A 16857-nucleotide genomic window follows, 5' to 3' on the forward strand; every position below is an offset into this window, starting at 1 on the left:
TTAGTATGTGTTTTTACTGTTGACTCATCAAACTGTTGATTCTTTGGGTTGTTTGGGGATTTTTTAAAGTTTATATTTATTTTGAGAGAGAGAGAGAGTACACATGCAAACTAGAGAGAGAGAATCCTAAGCAGGCTTCATGCCATCAGTGCGGAGCCTGATGTGGGGCTTGATCTCATGAACTGTGAGATCATGACCTGAGCCAAAATCAAGTGTCAGATACTTAACTGATAAAGCCACCCAGGTGCCCCTATACTTTGATTTTAATCTAGGAACATCATATAATTTTGGACACTATTTTTAGAGAACAAAGTTTCACCTTCTTACCATGAGAGAGTAAAATTTTAAAAGGGACTCTAAACTTTAATAACAGGAGAGATAAAAATTACGTGGACAATATATTCATCCCCAAAACATAAGCCTGGCAACTTGTATTTCAAACCAGATTTTAAAATAGATAGAATTACACATTTCTGAAAAACAGATTACTTTAACCACTATAAAGAGAAGGCAACTCGTATTACTCCTGCTTCCTACCTTTAAGGGGAAAAATGTAAAGATTAGCTGCAAAAAGCTATTTTGGTATGTGGAAGGATATTAGAAAAAATTAAAAGGTAAAAGGGAGAGAGGAAATAAGAAAGAAAATACAATTTGGTGAGGTAGTACTTCCAAAAACTTTTATCTTAGAAGTTAGTCAATAGGTTTTAAGTATGTGGAATTGTAGAGTTTTTATATAAAGTGGAGATTAAAATGTAAACATCTCGCCCTTTGATGAGGTTTCTTTCCCTGTTTCCTGTGTGGGCTAAGAGACTTATCCTTGAAAAGTGTTTGTGGGCAAACATTTTTCACTGTCTGCATCCTATTGTCTTGTCCTCTTCTCCACACCTGCCTGCCTGAAGAGGACTAGGAGTGGGTTATAGAAAAATCACAGCCACCCACTCCCACTTCTCTTTAGCCACGGTGTCATTAATGGCATCTCCCTCTGTTATATTCTCCCTCCTTTCAGTAGCCCTCCTCTGTGTCTCTAAACAGGCAAGAATGCTATCTATTAAATGTTTAAATTGGAATCCTTCAAGAGTTTGCATCTTCATTTTCTTCTTTTGCCACTGAAATAATTGATTTCACATGTGTTTGATTCAAGGGTGAACCTGGTGTGCTTGGTGCTCCAGGCACTGCTGGTCCATCTGGTCCCAGTGGACTCCCAGGAGAGAGGGGCGCTGCTGGCATCCCGGGAGGCAAAGGAGAAAAGGTACCCTCTGAATGTTGGACCTTAAGACATGTTATTGATGAACTCTAGCAAAGAAGGCTGCACAGGGTTGCCCAGTTGTTTTTACAATTCTTGGTAGGTGGTCTGGTAGCATTTTGATATCTATCAATACACATTTCCCTCTGCCACCTAGCACCTACGCATTTCTAAACTCACTAATCTGGCAAAATTCCTTGCTACCATGGAATTTCACGCAAACAGATGGTGTTGAGTAATACATGAGGCTCATTTTAATGCCACTAACAATAATGCCTCATCCTGCCCTAATTAATGGGAAGAAGCTATATTGAACAGCTGTCAACCGTGCTGCTGCATTAGTTATGCCATAAGAGTGATCAGGCGCTGAAGCCCATTGTGATGTCGCCTTAGCATTCCATCCACATGAATTTGTACCTTGCTTGATTATGCTTCAGGAGGGTGTATGGAAATTAGAAAAGAATATTTAACCATAATCTGGAGAGGGCCTTGAATTATTTTTTCCTTAATGTTTTCCTCATTCAACATCCTATAGAATAGTAGGGAATCAAGACATTACTAAATATGTAAGCAACTGAAGGTATAAACACTTCAGATTAATTCTGATTTGAAAATTTGGTTGGAAAACGAAAAGCTACTCTTGCTTTATACTTTCAGGGTGAACCTGGTCTCAGAGGTGAAATTGGTAACCCAGGCAGAGATGGTGCTCGTGTGAGTAGAATTTTGTTTGTTTGTACTTAGATTGTTATTTTGTTTTACTTTCTTTTTACATTTCACTCGATTTGAGGTCAGCAGTTTCCAAAATAGAACTGACAAAAGAAGGGACCTGGGTTTAGTGAAAGAGTATTCCTTTACTTCCAAGATCTCTGAAGAGTAATATCATTTTACATGTTCCAAAAGAAAGATTCAACAGAAGTTATCCCTTTGAAAATCAAAACCTGAATTTCTTACCTTCCTTAGTGTTAACTATACGAAGTACAAACTATAAACCAAAAGCTCTGGGTTTAATAGAACTTCAAGTGAATGTTCAAATTATTATAGGGCTTTAGGAAAAAAACAACGACTCTTACATTTTGAAAAGCCAAAACCTCTAACAAGGTCCCATTTTTTCAAATGTATGTCCTAAGAGTCTATCACCTGAAGAGCATTCCCAGCGATTACCTGTTAATGGCATGGCGATGCCAAAGATAATCCCGTAAAGGTAGAATAACCTTACCAAACGCGCTGGCAACCTGGTTCTTCCAGGCCATCAGCTACCTCGGTTCTTCTCACCTCCCTCAGAGCTGATAACTCGCTCTGGCACGTTGCTAATAGTCCTTTTTCTGAGTCACACAGTCCAAGTGGTCTCAAACAAGGCTACTCATTTGCTGCTCTCCAGGGAATTTGACAAGAGCAGAGAGTTCAGATCTCCCCAGTTCCTAACCTGCCCTTGACTTACACATTTCTATAACCTTTATCACTGGGGCACTTTCCTCCTGAGAGCTACTTCTAATAGTTTTGATGATTAGAACTGAAATGCATCAAAAGCCTTCTTGATGTCTACCCAGAGTGTGCCGTGAATGTGTTCAGTCACCGTGTAAGCACAGCAAGGGATGGTATGGCAGGGGTCACTTTTCAGACTTATTAATAAGATTCATTTCCTTTTGGTACTAGGGTGCTCCTGGTGCTGTAGGTGCCCCCGGTCCTGCTGGAGCCACTGGTGACCGGGTAAGCATGCATTTTCACGGAGTTGCAACTCTCTGAGCCAGCAGCAGTATCTAAAATGTCCTGCCTGCCCCAGCCCCAGGGAGCCCCAGCAATTCATTTTTATGACTTGGTATAAAGCCTACTTATTTAAAAACCTATCTGTTGTGATGGGGAAGCAGGAAACAAATGCTGTGTGTTTAAAGTTCCCTTTCCCTTCGTATAGATGTGCTAGCTATCTGATCTATACTTTAATCCCTATCATTTGTTTTAAAGACTTTCCCTGTTGCCCATTAACAATATCCTAATGCAGAGCCTTCTCAAAGCCTTCAATGGTAAAAAAAAAAAAATCAATAAAATACATAGTGTGCCCATTTCACATCGAACAGTCCACTTAAAATAGACCTTATTTATTGTATTGCACAGATTGCAGCAAATAGATCAGCTCTGTGTCCATCTAAAAATTAAAATGTCCTTCTGCTAGTATTGTGGGCGCTGATTTATAATGTTTTTGCAAGTGTATGACCAATACCACTCCAACCCCCAAAATGAATACAACATTAAGCACAGTAAGAATCCATTTTATTTTACTGTCTGAGACGAGCATTAGTTTTCTCTTCTGACGTAACTGCAGACCCTGACAAGAGCCCACTGTCTGCCACTGTTCCCTCCTCCCATCTTGTCTTTGATGATCTATACGAGGCACATTAACAAACTCATCTTTGGTCCCATTATAGGGTGAAGCCGGCCCTGCTGGTCCTGCTGGTCCTGCTGGTCCTCGTGGTAGCCCCGTAAGTAGAAACCTGAGTCACTTTGGACACTCATAGCTTTTAAGACATTAACGAATCTAAGACTGCTATGACAATCTTCAATCCCTCCTCCCACCTAGGGTGAACGTGGTGAGGTTGGTCCCGCTGGCCCCAACGGATTTGCTGGTCCTGCTGTGAGTATCACATAATAACGGTTAATCCAAAAACATCCCAAGCTGACAGGGAGAGTGCACTGGAATGCCTGAACTCCAACTGTTCCTTTCTAACAGGGTGCTGCTGGTCAACCTGGTGCTAAAGGAGAGAGAGGAACCAAAGGGCCCAAGGGAGAAAATGGCCCCGTTGGTCCCACAGGCCCCGTTGGATCTGCTGGCCCATCTGTAAGTTGAATTTATTGGTGGTTAACACAGCCTGTCTAGCTACCCTTGAAATCTTATCATTCAACAGACATCAATCAAGTGCCTACTGTACACTAGGAATGTACTAGATAGAAGATGATTTTAAAAATAAGAATTAACATTTGAATACTGAAAACGAACCAAGGATGGAAGGGGAAGGGGAGGGGGAAAAGAGGTGGTGGTGGTGATGGAGGAGGGCACTTGTGGGGAAGAGCACTGGGTGCTGTATGGAAACGAATTTGACAAACTATTAAAAAAAAAAAAAGAATTAACATTTACATACTGCTTTATAATTTATAGAAATTTCACAAATAATTGTCTCACTTTACTTCTTGCGTTACCCCACAAGGGTGGTAACACATAAGGACATTTATCTTATGACACAGTTTATCATTTTTAATTTTGGGATTTGTTTCTAATAGTAATGGGAATTTACTTGAAGAAAAAAGCTACATGTGAAGGAACTCTTTTGTCATTTGATGCCATCTTTTTCTAAATTTCCATATAGGGTCCAAATGGCCCCCCTGGTCCCGCTGGAAGCCGTGGTGATGGCGGCCCCCCTGTGAGTATTTATAGTGGATAATATTTCTTTCTTTGGATCTATTAAAAACTTGAAACATTGGAGATTTTTAGTTAATTTTGGACTATAATAAGGAGACTCTTGAGATTCAAGTTAACTTTATCCAGAGAAATCCTGGTCCTGAAGTGATAGTCAGGCCAGGGGAGATTAACTTAATCCCACCTGGAGCTCAGTGCGGTGTAGGTTGCTACCACTCACCTGAGGCAAGAACCAAAGTTAACGCCAGGTTGTTGAAGTGTGAGATGGGTAAAAACATCTCTCTTTATCCTTTTGCCAATACCCCCCCTTCTTCTGCCTGACCACGCCCTCTCACTTGGTGCCCTGTGCTGTTACATGAACTTCTTAAAGACCCAGACCTCCCAAGGAGTGAACTGCACTGACTCCTTCCTGCTCTTGCCAGACAGCAGTTAATACTCGTGGTCTTTTGTTGTACCTTCCTGTGTAAACAAAATTACTTATTCAGTGTCCACTTCTTTAGCACCCAGCCAGGTGGTTAAGATAATTATTAATACATACACATCAGTGTGTAATAATGGCATGGTGTCTTCTTGGTCTTAAAACCATCAGATTGCATTTCAAAAAGGGCCACCAGAGCCTTAGTGCGACCTATGGGTGATGCAACAGGGCACCTTGGTCAGAAAGCTGTGTAGAGATGGAAGGTCTTCGGGGTCATTGTTAAATAATACCCTATATGACGCTGCCACCACCTGCTCCTTGGTCACATGTATTGAGGATTTGCCAGAGGAGAAATGTCCATCTTACCCAAATCCCTAGAGCTCGTATTGATTGTGGAATTCTAATGTGCTTGGTTCTTAGGGTGCTACTGGTTTCCCGGGAGCTGCTGGACGGACTGGTCCTCCTGGACCCTCTGTAAGTAAATCACTCCAAAATATGTCATTTACTCTAGCCAAATTATCTTTTCTTTTTTTTTTTTTTTTTTTTTTTTTTTTTTTGCAAAAGCAAAGGGCTTTATTACGAGTTTAGGCTCGCCGGGGCCTAAACTCGGGTAGCCAAACGATCTTGCCTCTAGTAGGAAACTGGTAAGAAACTCTCTCAAAACACGCTACTAATATTTTGCTATTACTTTCCTGGTCTGAGATCAATTTTCCTGAACCACTAAGGCAAAATCATCACAAATAATATTTTATAATATCAGCTTAAGAGGCTTTTATTCATGTAAACACAAGTCCCTTTTTTAGGGGCATGGTCTCTTTGTTAAAAATTAAAAAAAAAACAGAACAGTTTGAGTCACATATCAGATATTTCTATATCTAATTACCCTTTATGGCCAACATTCTGCCTCCGTTGTTAAAGTATAATTGTTCCTGAATTTAAAGGTGGCTTGGCCTCTAATTTAATTCTGATTCAGACTCTCCTGTCAGGACTCAAGAGAATTTAATTAATTACCAAGGATTAAGTCTTCCGGTTAAGGTTTCAGGGAAAAAAAATCGCAAAGATGTTGATTTCTTGGAATCCTTTTACAGGTTCATAACAGAAAAATCTTCATTCCCTGTAGGCATTTAATTAAACCTAGTTGAGAGCATATGTGATTCCTCAATTATGAACAAAATGCCAGTATTGGCTTTCTTCAAAAAGAGATGAGCAGAGTCCTCCAAAACCCAAAGTCCCATTCATTGACAGCTAACTCTTCTGACTCTACCTCGTTCTGATTCCAATATGCCAGGTTCCTGGTAGCACGGCCTTGCTTTTCCTCACAGACATTTGCCATAGCCTCTGCCTCAGTTATTCACTTTGTCATAACCTCAGGTGAAAGAGGATGGGAGCTACTTCTCTCCATAAGAGGCTATTACAAACCCTCCACATGTCCCCCAAATGGCCAGGGTATCATTTCTATTGCCTCACATCTTAATACCTGGATCTCCCAGGTCTGTGATGACTAACTGGGAATAAAAGACCTTGCCATTTGCTCACAGGGTATCACTGGCCCTCCTGGTCCCCCTGGTGCTGCTGGTAAAGAAGGACTTCGTGGGCCTCGGGGTGACCAAGGTCCAGTTGGCCGAACGGGAGAAACAGGTGCATCTGGTCCCCCTGGCTTTGCTGGTGAGAAGGGTCCCTCTGGAGAGCCTGGTACTGCTGTAAGTGATTTCAAGCTCCTCTTTCTTAATACCTTGTGTTGAATTAAAATAAAGCCTTACACAGATCTTCGAGTGGCATACATTTGTTGATGAGAGTTGCAGGCTTTCAAGTAGAGCTGAGCTGAGCCAGGAAGTCTGTCCAACAGCTACTGAGGTGTCATAGCTTCAGCAGTTGCTCAGAAGGCATGAGATGAGGATGACAATACACTCTTGTATCAAAATGGCACCTTACAGGTACTGGGATTAGAACAGAATCCCATTGCCATGGTCATCCTATTGTAAATTAATCAAATCTCAGCAAGCTACCTATTCTTTAAACATGCGTTGTTTAGTATTCTTGTTACTCTGAAATGTGCCCTTATTAGACCTGGTTCAGTGAGAGGCCAAGGTAAAAATTCACATCTTGGCATAGATTCCATAAAAACTCTATTTCATTACCCCAGATGTCTTCATTAATCTCAAACACATATTCTTTAATGTTGTTCCGTTGGTGTCAGGGAGGAACCAGGTTCAAAGAGATGTACTTGCCCACATGAAACTTACTGTCTTCACTAGAGAAAAGATATCCAAGGATACACCCTACTAATGGAAGGTCACTAGCTTTTTTCTAACCTGAGGATAGCTCATTCTCACAATCCTTAAGCCAACCTGTATTTGGTCACCTATGGGCTTATTAGTAATAGTATTTTTCCTCTTGTTCAGGGCCCTCCTGGCACCGCTGGTCCTCAAGGTCTTCTTGGTGCTCCTGGTATTCTGGGTCTCCCAGGCTCTAGAGGTGAACGTGGTCTACCAGGTGTTTCTGGATCTGTGGTAAGTGTTTGACACCATTCTTATTCTCATTAACATAATAAAAGATTTTAAAAGCTGCCACTTCAGATGTGACAGATTGATCACTGAATAACTCCACTTAAGAATTTTTATTCATGGCATTTTCTTTATACAGATCACATGTCACTTATCTAAGAAGCTTTAATACCACCTTACTTAGACACACGCTATAAAGATACAGCTTAATATTATGCAGAATGATTTTTGTTCTTTTTACATGCTTAAGAACTATATAAGCTCTAATTGCATTTACTCCTCTGCAGTGTGAAATGCTGGCATCATTTATCCTGTTGGAAGAATGAAGCTCTGAAAGTTCTGAATCATTCCATTAAACCTTATACATGACAGCAGCCAGGGCTCAGCTCATCTCCATAAGCTCTCTCAACTTTATGAATTCATTTCATTTGGGATGTTGGTTGTAACTAGGCTCACCTGAACAGAGTAACCTTCCAAAATTAGATAAAGCTGACCATCTGAGTGTGTAGGATGAGGGCAAGGATACCATTTTGTGTGACCCATTCACTTCCACGGTAGCTTCTCCCTGCAAACTGGAGTCTCCTAGCCAGGGTTGTTTTGGAAGGGTGAGATTTGCACTCGATCCACCAAGAGGGATGTTGTTTTTTGTTCTCTGTCTCTAGGGTGAACCCGGACCTCTCGGCATCTCTGGTCCGCCTGGGGCTCGGGGTCCCCCTGGTGCTGTGGGTGCACCTGGAGTCAATGGTGCTCCTGGCGAAGCTGGTCGGGATGTGAGTAGGACACTTGTTTTGTCATCTTAGACTATATACTAGCTACACAAATATGGCTGGAACACCTAGCTGTATTTCATTATGTGCAACATCATATCCTGAGCTGAGTTCCTCTTGTTCCAAGTTTTGGAACAAGATGGTGTTTCTCCATTAAATCAACATGTACTGACCACTCCTGGTATTGAAAATATAAAAAATAACTTGGACTGGGGGATGGATGGGTATTTAAATGGCATGCTTCTGAGTGGGCCAAAATAGCCAAAACACCTCTAGAACAACTAGGTTGGCAAGTTCTTGCTCCTGTCTTTTAACAATCTGAAAATGGTATCACTAGTGAGCTCTGGGAGTGATTAAGACAGATGAGCTAGACCACAGGGGATGGTGGGTTAAAGAGCCTCACTAAGTGCATTCACTGGTGTGGTGTCTTCGCAGGGCAACCCTGGGAACGATGGTCCCCCAGGCCGCGATGGTCAGCCTGGACACAAGGTCAGTACACCTCTTTGTCTTTCTCCAATTGAAACGTGACTAAACCACGGGCCAGTTTGATGCTAAACTTCACTTTGCCTTTGGTAGGGAGAACGCGGTTACCCTGGCAACATTGGTCCAGTTGGCGCTGTGGGTGCACCCGGTCCTCACGGCCCCGTGGGTCCCACTGGCAAACATGGAAACCGTGGTGAACCTGTAAGTTTGTGAATACCAGTCCCTTTGTGCCATCATCTTTGTAGCCTTCCCTTCTGACCTGCCCCTCCTTGGGAACTGTGGGGGCTTGGGGAGGACAGTCTTGGGCTTGGCCAATGAGTTATGGTTTTCTTTTCCAACTCTCAGGGTCCTGCCGGTGTTGTTGGTCCCGTTGGTGCTGTTGGTCCAAGGGGTCCTACTGTACGTACATGGTGATGATTTCTTTACAAATAAACAGACTGTCCGTGAAGAAAATAAATAATATACAGGCTAGACTTCATATTTTTTTTAAAAATTTAGTCCATGTTGAGAATTACTACAACTAACTTCTCAGTCTCTTCTATTTCAAATCCCTTCTGCTTGTTTATTTGTTTTAAATAATTACAAAAATCTAGCCACTTTAAGAAAGCTCAACTAAAGCAGATTAAGAGAATAAATAGGAGTAACACCCACATGCCTTTTAAACCTTTGCATGTCCTGAGTTGCCTTGTAAACAGATTAAGCAATATTTGTGGGAACTGATCATTTTCTAAAGAAGCTAAATGTCCTATCTGCCCTTATTTTTCTTTACAGGGCCCACAAGGTACCCGAGGTGATAAGGGAGAGCCTGGTGACAAGGGGCCCAGAGGTCTTCCTGGCTTGAAGGGACACAATGGACTGCAAGGTCTTCCTGGTCTTGCTGTAAGTAAAATGTGGATGTCACACATATATACAGATCTTAAAAGATCTTCCTCAAATTTTCAATGCTATTGTTCTAAAATGTCCTACATCATATTCATTTCCCATTCTCTGACTGACGCCATCTCGCAGAGATAATGCCATTATATCCCAACACAAAAAGGTGAGGGTTAAGGGAGATTGAAATATACATATATTAAAATCTCTAGGCAACAATGTCCTTCAACCTCACTTAAAATAAATATAATTAGAGGAATGACTAATATTGCACTGCTGAAATAGCTTGTAGAAAAAAATATAATTGAATATAATAGACTTAATGGGAGAAAAGAGCCCCATTTTACATTTTCAATTTTCTCAATCTAGGGCCCATTGAAACTAAAGTTTTCCATTCAATTTAAAAAGACCTATTTGTCGACACGTGTTCTGAAAGTATGATTTTCCTCTTTTCTCTTTAAAGGGCCAGCATGGCGATCAAGGTGCTCCTGGCTCTGTGGGTCCTGCTGGTCCTAGGGTAGGTCAATCTAAGAAACATTTATCTCTGAAATAGAGTTTGTGGCAGGCAGTGAGTCCCAGGTTTCTGTTTCCTTGTGGGATTTTCACTGACTGAGACCCGGTATCCTTCCTCCGTAGGGCCCTGCTGGTCCTACTGGCCCTATTGGCAAAGATGGTCGCACTGGACATCCTGGCTCAGTCGGACCTGCTGGCGTTCGTGGCTCTCAGGGTAGCCAAGGTCCTGCTGTAAGTATCATTTTGGGAAATAATAAAGAGCATCACAGACCCAGGAATATCTTCTTCAGACTAAACCAAGATGGTTATGACAACACATTAAAGTTGTCCCCCACTGCCATATGTTAGTTCTAAAATGTGTAAAAATTATCTGTGTGTGATGAGTCGTCCATGCCTGCAAGTAAGCCTGAGATCAGTTGTTTACTTACATGGGCTTGGTTCTTTTTTACGTGTTAGAGCATGCTCGTGTGTGATGCTCAACTGAAAATCTGCTGTCATTGATGTCTCTCATTGTGACCAAATACAAACCTCCTCTTTCTCACTTTCACTTTTCTAGGGCCCCCCTGGTCCCCCTGGCCCTCCTGGCCCTCCTGGCCCAAGTGGTGGTGGTTATGACTTTGGTTATGAAGGGGACTTCTACAGGGCTGACCAGCCTCGCTCACCACCTTCTCTCAGACCCAAGGATTATGAAGTTGATGCTACTCTGAAATCTCTCAACAACCAGATTGAGACCCTTCTTACTCCTGAAGGCTCTAGGAAGAACCCAGCTCGCACATGCCGTGACTTGAGACTCAGCCACCCCGAGTGGAGCAGTGGTGGGTCAAGATATCCAGGCCAGAATGGCCCTTCTCACAAGCTGGGCTTTACCACTGACATTTAGAATGAAAAGGTTTTGGGCAAAAATTGCATTATATGGAATCATACCTAATTAGAAGCATTTTCTTCTTCCAACCAGAATCCAGTCTCAGGCTTCTCTTGATATATACTGTTGCATTTTTCCTATACTCTGATTTGATGTTTCATGGAGGTGAGGACAGAAGGAAGCGTCTAATCTGAAAAATAGCCATCTTCTTCCTGTTAAATGTAGGGTAGACAATGTTACAAGAATCAAAATCTTGGTCTTATAGTTATTAGAACCTATGCTCCCCTCAATAAGAAGTTTTATGAGCTGGGTCCTGTTTCTTTTTTTTAAAGGTTACTACTGGATTGACCCTAACCAAGGATGCACTATGGATGCTATCAAAGTATACTGTGATTTCTCTACTGGTGAAACCTGTATCCGGGCTCAACCTGAAAACATCCTAGCCAAGAACTGGTACAGAAATTCCAAGGTCAAGAAGCATGTCTGGTTAGGAGAAACTATCAATGGTGGTACCCAGGTGAGGAATCCTACAAACATTCCTTCTCCTACTAAATAATACTGTTAAGATTGTTTTTTAATGATCTGCATTTTAGTCCCTTACCCAAATGGGAGTATGAAAAGAACATGCTCTTTTCTTGGGTTCAATTTCTCTCCTGGGATTGCACATTAAAGATGGATTGAACATAACCATACAATTCAAAGTTATTACTCAAATTTGACTCAACTGATAATCACTGGGCAAACTGACTAATGCCATTTAGTGTGAGGAAGTACTGGCCAGCACATAACTCTGTGCCCATGCATGTGCTTTTCAGAATTGTTTCAGAACATGTGCTTTTCTCAATTTTTAATCAAATCCTTTCACCAACTTTATTGCATGCCTACTGGTCAAGATTACAGAAAAAGAAAGAGGTCTGAATCTTGGTTGCCTTGTTTTCTTCTTCCAAAGATGATACATATCCATTAAAAATACCTTATCTAAAACAGATACCTTTATGAGATAATCTAGCCTCAGCCTGTTAGTTCCTACATCCCTTCTAAGTAACTAATATTTCAAAGACCAGTGAATTGAGTTTCCTTTAAACATACCTTTTTCCAGGTCAGATCTTAGTCCATTATTCCTCGTTATACCAGACAGGTTTTGGTTTTTTTTTTTACTCTTAGTATTTTTTTTTCTTTTTTACTCTTAGTACCTGAGTCCAACTCCACTTAACTGTAATTTCTATCTTATTCTCTGTAGTTTGAATATAATGTTGAAGGAGTAACCACCAAGGAAATGGCTACCCAACTCGCCTTCATGCGCCTGCTGGCCAACCACGCGTCTCAAAACATCACCTACCACTGCAAGAACAGCATTGCATACATGGATGAGGAGACTGGCAATCTGAAAAAGGCTGTCATTCTGCAAGGCTCCAACGATGTTGAACTTGTTGCTGAGGGCAACAGCAGGTTCACTTACAATGTTCTCGCAGACGGCTGCTCTGTAAGTAACAGTGAAATATGGGAATAGCACTTATCTGGGGAGGGTATTTGGTGGGGGTTGGGGATGGAGTTCTAGCTTAGACCATGACTAGGACTATCAACAGATGAATAAGAGACTTCACTTACTAACTCTATTTTCAAAACTGTGTCTATTTAAATTCAGTGTTCTTACCAGATCTTGCCTTCTGAAATTCTCTGAAATGCTAAAATACATACAGTGTTTCCACATTAGCTGTTTTTCTTTAAACATGAGTGTTTTAAATGATGATGTCTGCCCACACATAAAATTACTTGAGGTTAAAAGGTCCCAAGCTATCACTTATGGTTATCTGTATTTAATTTTACTTATTAGTATGGCCTGTATGCAATTTTTCTCTACGATATGCTATACATTGCAGAAAAATTATAATTTACTTGCAGCAGCCAGCATACTAAGCTCTCCCTTACCCACACATGCACACCCTGAAAATGATAATGTAGCAGTAAGCCACGTAGAAAGTGTGCTGAAATTTTCTTTAAAAAAAATGAGACTGGTAGGAAACTGCTCTCCGTCAAGACACCCCTGATACTTCTGTTTCAAAGATGAACATGTTGATCTTGGGAAAACTTCTTCAGAATGACAAGCCCAAAAGTGATTCTTAAATATCTAAAATTCTGAGGACACTAGACTTAGAAATAGTGCTGCTTTTCATATGTGTGTTTTTTTCCTTTTTTAAACAGAAAAAGACAAATGAATGGAGAAAGACAATCATTGAATACAAAACAAATAAGCCATCCCGCCTGCCTATCCTTGACATTGCACCTTTGGACATCGGCGGTGCTGACCAAGAAATCAGGGTGGACGTTGGCCCAGTCTGTTTCAAATAAATGAACTCAACCTAAATTAAAAAGAAAACAAAAGAAGTCTGAAAAACTTTCTCTCTTTGCCATTTCTCTCTCTTCTTTTTAAACTGAGAGCTGAGTCCTTCCATTTCATCTCCCCTGCATATCTATTTGCTTAAATTGTGGGCAAAAGAGAAGGAGGATTGATCAGAGCATAGTGCAATACGATTTCACTCATTCCCTCCCCTCCCCCCAAAGATTTGGAATTTTTTTGAACACTCTTACATCTGTTGTGGAAAATGTCAACCTTTGTAAGAAAACCAAAATAAAAATTGAAAAATAAAGTAACATGAACAATTTGCACCACTTGTGGCTTTTGAATATCTTCCACAGAGGGAAGTTTAAAACCCAAACTTCCAAAGGTTTAAAACTACCTCAAAACACTTTCCTGTGAGTGTGATCCACACCATCAGGTGCTGACCTAGACGGAGATGAGCTGAGGTACTTGTTTTGTTTTATTCCAAATACAAAGGTGCTAACAGTGTTTCAGATACTTGAAGAATGTTGGTGGTGCTAGAGTCCTAGAAGAAAGACTCCTCTGTAATGAGCTGCGCTGTGTATTCTTTCTTCATCTGATTTAGCATCAGTATTTTACATCTTCTTCCCAAATAAAAGTGTGCAGATCGTTTGCCCAACCTTGTCCTCTTCTTTAAATTCAGCATTTGTTCTCTGCCAGTGTCATTTTCATCCTCTCCCAAGGTACCAAAAAGAAGCCTTGTTTCTCGGACAAGCAGGAAAATTAAATTGTACCTATTTTGTATATGTGAGATGTTTAAATAAATTGTGAAAAAAATGAAATAAAGCATGTTTGGTTTTCCAAAAGAAAATGCTGAGTAGAATTCCTTGCTTCAATGCTCTTGGCAATATAAATATGGATTATAGTGTCTCTACTAGCCATTGGACTGTTTCTCATTAGATAGAAACTATGCAAAAAAGAGCGGAGAACAAGGACCCAGGAGATTTGAGCCCCAGTTCTGACTCTGCTTCTTGTGGTCAAGGGACCTTGAGTGTTTCGCCTTTCTGCCTCTCAACTTCCATTTCTCTGATATGGGGAAGATTCCTTCTCTGAACTATAAATATCTGCCCTGCTGAAAATACATAATACTTAAGCAAATGGCATTGCAGACCTAAGTTTACTCTAAGCAGAGATCCACAGAACCCTCTGGTTTATTATCTATTAAGCACTTTGAAACAGTGGCTGAAAGTTGGTCTATGCACAATTAATACTATTAACTAAAACAGTTTCAAATATTCAGTAAAAATGCCATACACTTAAATCTGATGCAACTGAGTACAATGCCTGTGAGCAGGTAATGTGTGTGCTGTCAATCAGCATAGACAGTTGTGGATAATAGTACCATGAACACCTACCTGCCAAATCAAGTTCATTTTCCTCCCCTGCACCTTTCAATGACATCTTTAATACAATTAAACATAGTAATGTGTCAAGTAAAATGTTAAGATTCATTTAGAGCTTATTTCCTGTTGCAGAACATAATTGTGATTGTAATATTTGCCTCCTGAAATAAGTCATCTCAAGATTCAATTAGTTTTAGAAGCAAAAGACTGAACATGATGAAAATCTAACAACAAGTCTAAAAAGTTAGCAAAGTCTATTAACCGAATGGTAACTTCAAATTATGGTCCTTCCTGCCACCTGAATCTGAACATAGAGATGCTTACTAAAATGCAGATTCCCAGACCTCAGCCACCAAATTGATTTAGTAGGGAGTCAGTATTCTTAAGCACCCTGCAAAATTCTGATGTACAGCCATTGGGAAGCCACTGTACGCGGTGATTTCCACAAACTTTGAAGCTCTAACATTTTGTATCTGGCAAGAATGAACCAATATACCTGACCAAATGATACAAAGAAAAACCCCTGTAAATCAGAATATGAGTATTCCCTACAAATTAGTAATTAAAATGGCCAGGACAAGCTTACATGATAACCAGTTAGAAATCTCTGGATTTCCTCAACATGGTATGCCTTCAGGTTCACAATCCAAGAAAGTTAGCATAAATGGTGAAAGAGAAGAAAAAAGAAACCATTTCCTGAGTACCAGCTATGAGCCAAGCACTATGTTAGATGATAATAATAATAATAATAATAATAATGCTCTTTATCAAACTTAATCCAAATAGGTTTCTTAAGCCAAGAGTCATTAATAATCATTTAGCCATCAATGTGGGACTACAGGAAAATAGTTCAATAAATAATAATTCAATAAATAAATAACAATGAGGAAATAAATGATGGTATATCCAATAAATACTAATGAGGAATGAATAATGGTATATCTAATCAACAGCAATTGGAAAATAGTGAAATAAGTGTTGATATCCCAATAATATTTATGAGGATAATTAAACAACAAAAAATGCTTAGAACAGAATATTACAATCTCTAAAATATGATTTTCAAGTACACTGTCGTTAGAAATATATCAAACATGCATGTAAAAATGCTAGGAGTAGGCGCATTCAAGGAGTAATGATCGGAATGACTTTTATGGATAATTTTCCAAATTTTCCAAATTTGCTGTAATGTAGTTATAGTACCTTTACCATTTATGACAAATTTAGCCTTAAAATATTATGAAAAGGAATAAGCAGCCAACAAGTGAAAACAATCCTGGCTGAGAAGTGGCCATCTCCGGGGAAACAGTGGTCAACCTCCCACCCATTTATCTTCTGAAAGAAGAAAACTCTAACCTAAGAGTCATCACTCACTGTGACCCAGGCACACTGGGGGGCATCAAAGAGGGGTGCATGAGCCCATACATACCAGGCAGCAGCATCCTCAGGGACCTTGCAGTTCTGTTGTAGAGAGAGAATAAAATAATGTGTGAACACAATTTTAAACAAAGTGTCCTGTGAGGATAGCGTAGGACACTATTAATTAATGAGAAGGAATCTCAGAAAATTAACCTTGGCTTCTTGCCGTAATAGTGACATTTGGTTTTGGCTGGCCAGCTTTTGCTAGAGATCTAATTTCACTTTCAAACCCACTGTCTGGCGAGAGGCTTCTTCTCTGGAAGCCACGTATTAGGACAGTCTGGTACTTACCAAGCTGGAGATCCACTGTGAGTGTTCCCGGGGCTTGGGCAAAGACCTGAAGGCTTGACCCTGACACACCAGCCCCCCTCTTTAGAGACTAGTCACCAGGCCCAAGGGACCCTCCTCACATTTTCTGACCCTTGGTCCTATGAAGGTCAGCCATCTCTAACTTGTGCCAGTCTGAGAGGGAAGAAGATTGCATATGAGAGAAGGAAGTAGCAGGTAGCCAAGACTGGGGGACAAGACATTAATCAAGTCTGGTAAAAAGGGTCATTTAAAATTCTAAAATCAATACAGCTAATGCACTGGCAAAGAGCAAGGACACCTGACCAATGCAGAACACATTTATTATCTTTAATGCCAA

General features: G+C 40.6%; 1 protein-coding gene and 2 long non-coding RNA genes across 3 annotated transcripts in view; 1 reads left to right on the forward strand and 2 right to left on the reverse strand.

The window, feature by feature from the left end:
• COL1A2 (collagen type I alpha 2 chain) overlaps positions 1-13739 on the forward strand; it is a 35700-nt gene extending 21961 nt beyond the window's left edge. Inside the window, exons 32-52 of the mRNA XM_029929168.1 lie at positions 1142-1249; positions 1901-1954; positions 2897-2950; positions 3664-3717; positions 3816-3869; positions 3966-4073; positions 4600-4653; positions 5488-5541; positions 6606-6767; positions 7470-7577; positions 8234-8341; positions 8774-8827; positions 8915-9022; positions 9167-9220; positions 9593-9700; positions 10158-10211; positions 10331-10438; positions 10764-11022; positions 11402-11586; positions 12310-12552; positions 13272-13739. Coding sequence (XP_029785028.1) covers positions 1142-1249; positions 1901-1954; positions 2897-2950; positions 3664-3717; positions 3816-3869; positions 3966-4073; positions 4600-4653; positions 5488-5541; positions 6606-6767; positions 7470-7577; positions 8234-8341; positions 8774-8827; positions 8915-9022; positions 9167-9220; positions 9593-9700; positions 10158-10211; positions 10331-10438; positions 10764-11022; positions 11402-11586; positions 12310-12552; positions 13272-13418 — 2238 coding nt within the window. The 3' untranslated portion in view covers positions 13419-13739. The remainder of the gene's footprint in view (positions 1-1141; positions 1250-1900; positions 1955-2896; positions 2951-3663; positions 3718-3815; positions 3870-3965; positions 4074-4599; positions 4654-5487; positions 5542-6605; positions 6768-7469; positions 7578-8233; positions 8342-8773; positions 8828-8914; positions 9023-9166; positions 9221-9592; positions 9701-10157; positions 10212-10330; positions 10439-10763; positions 11023-11401; positions 11587-12309; positions 12553-13271) is intronic.
• Positions 5824-11309, reverse strand: LOC115282929. Its single transcript, XR_003904806.1, has 2 exons — positions 11132-11309; positions 5824-10436 (listed from the first exon to the last, which is right to left on the reverse strand). It is a non-coding gene; the product is annotated as an uncharacterized LOC115282929 (long non-coding RNA).
• A 2482-nt stretch (positions 13740-16221) lies between the features above and the next one.
• Positions 16222-16857, reverse strand: part of LOC115306647 — a 56983-nt gene continuing 56347 nt past the window's right edge. The window contains exon 3 of the long non-coding RNA XR_003915389.1: positions 16222-16253. This is a non-coding gene — a long non-coding RNA (uncharacterized LOC115306647). The remainder of the gene's footprint in view (positions 16254-16857) is intronic.

The sequence above is a fragment of the Suricata suricatta genome, chromosome 2, assembly GCF_006229205.1.
Source record: "Suricata suricatta isolate VVHF042 chromosome 2, meerkat_22Aug2017_6uvM2_HiC, whole genome shotgun sequence".
Lineage (NCBI taxonomy): Eukaryota > Metazoa > Chordata > Mammalia > Carnivora > Herpestidae > Suricata > Suricata suricatta.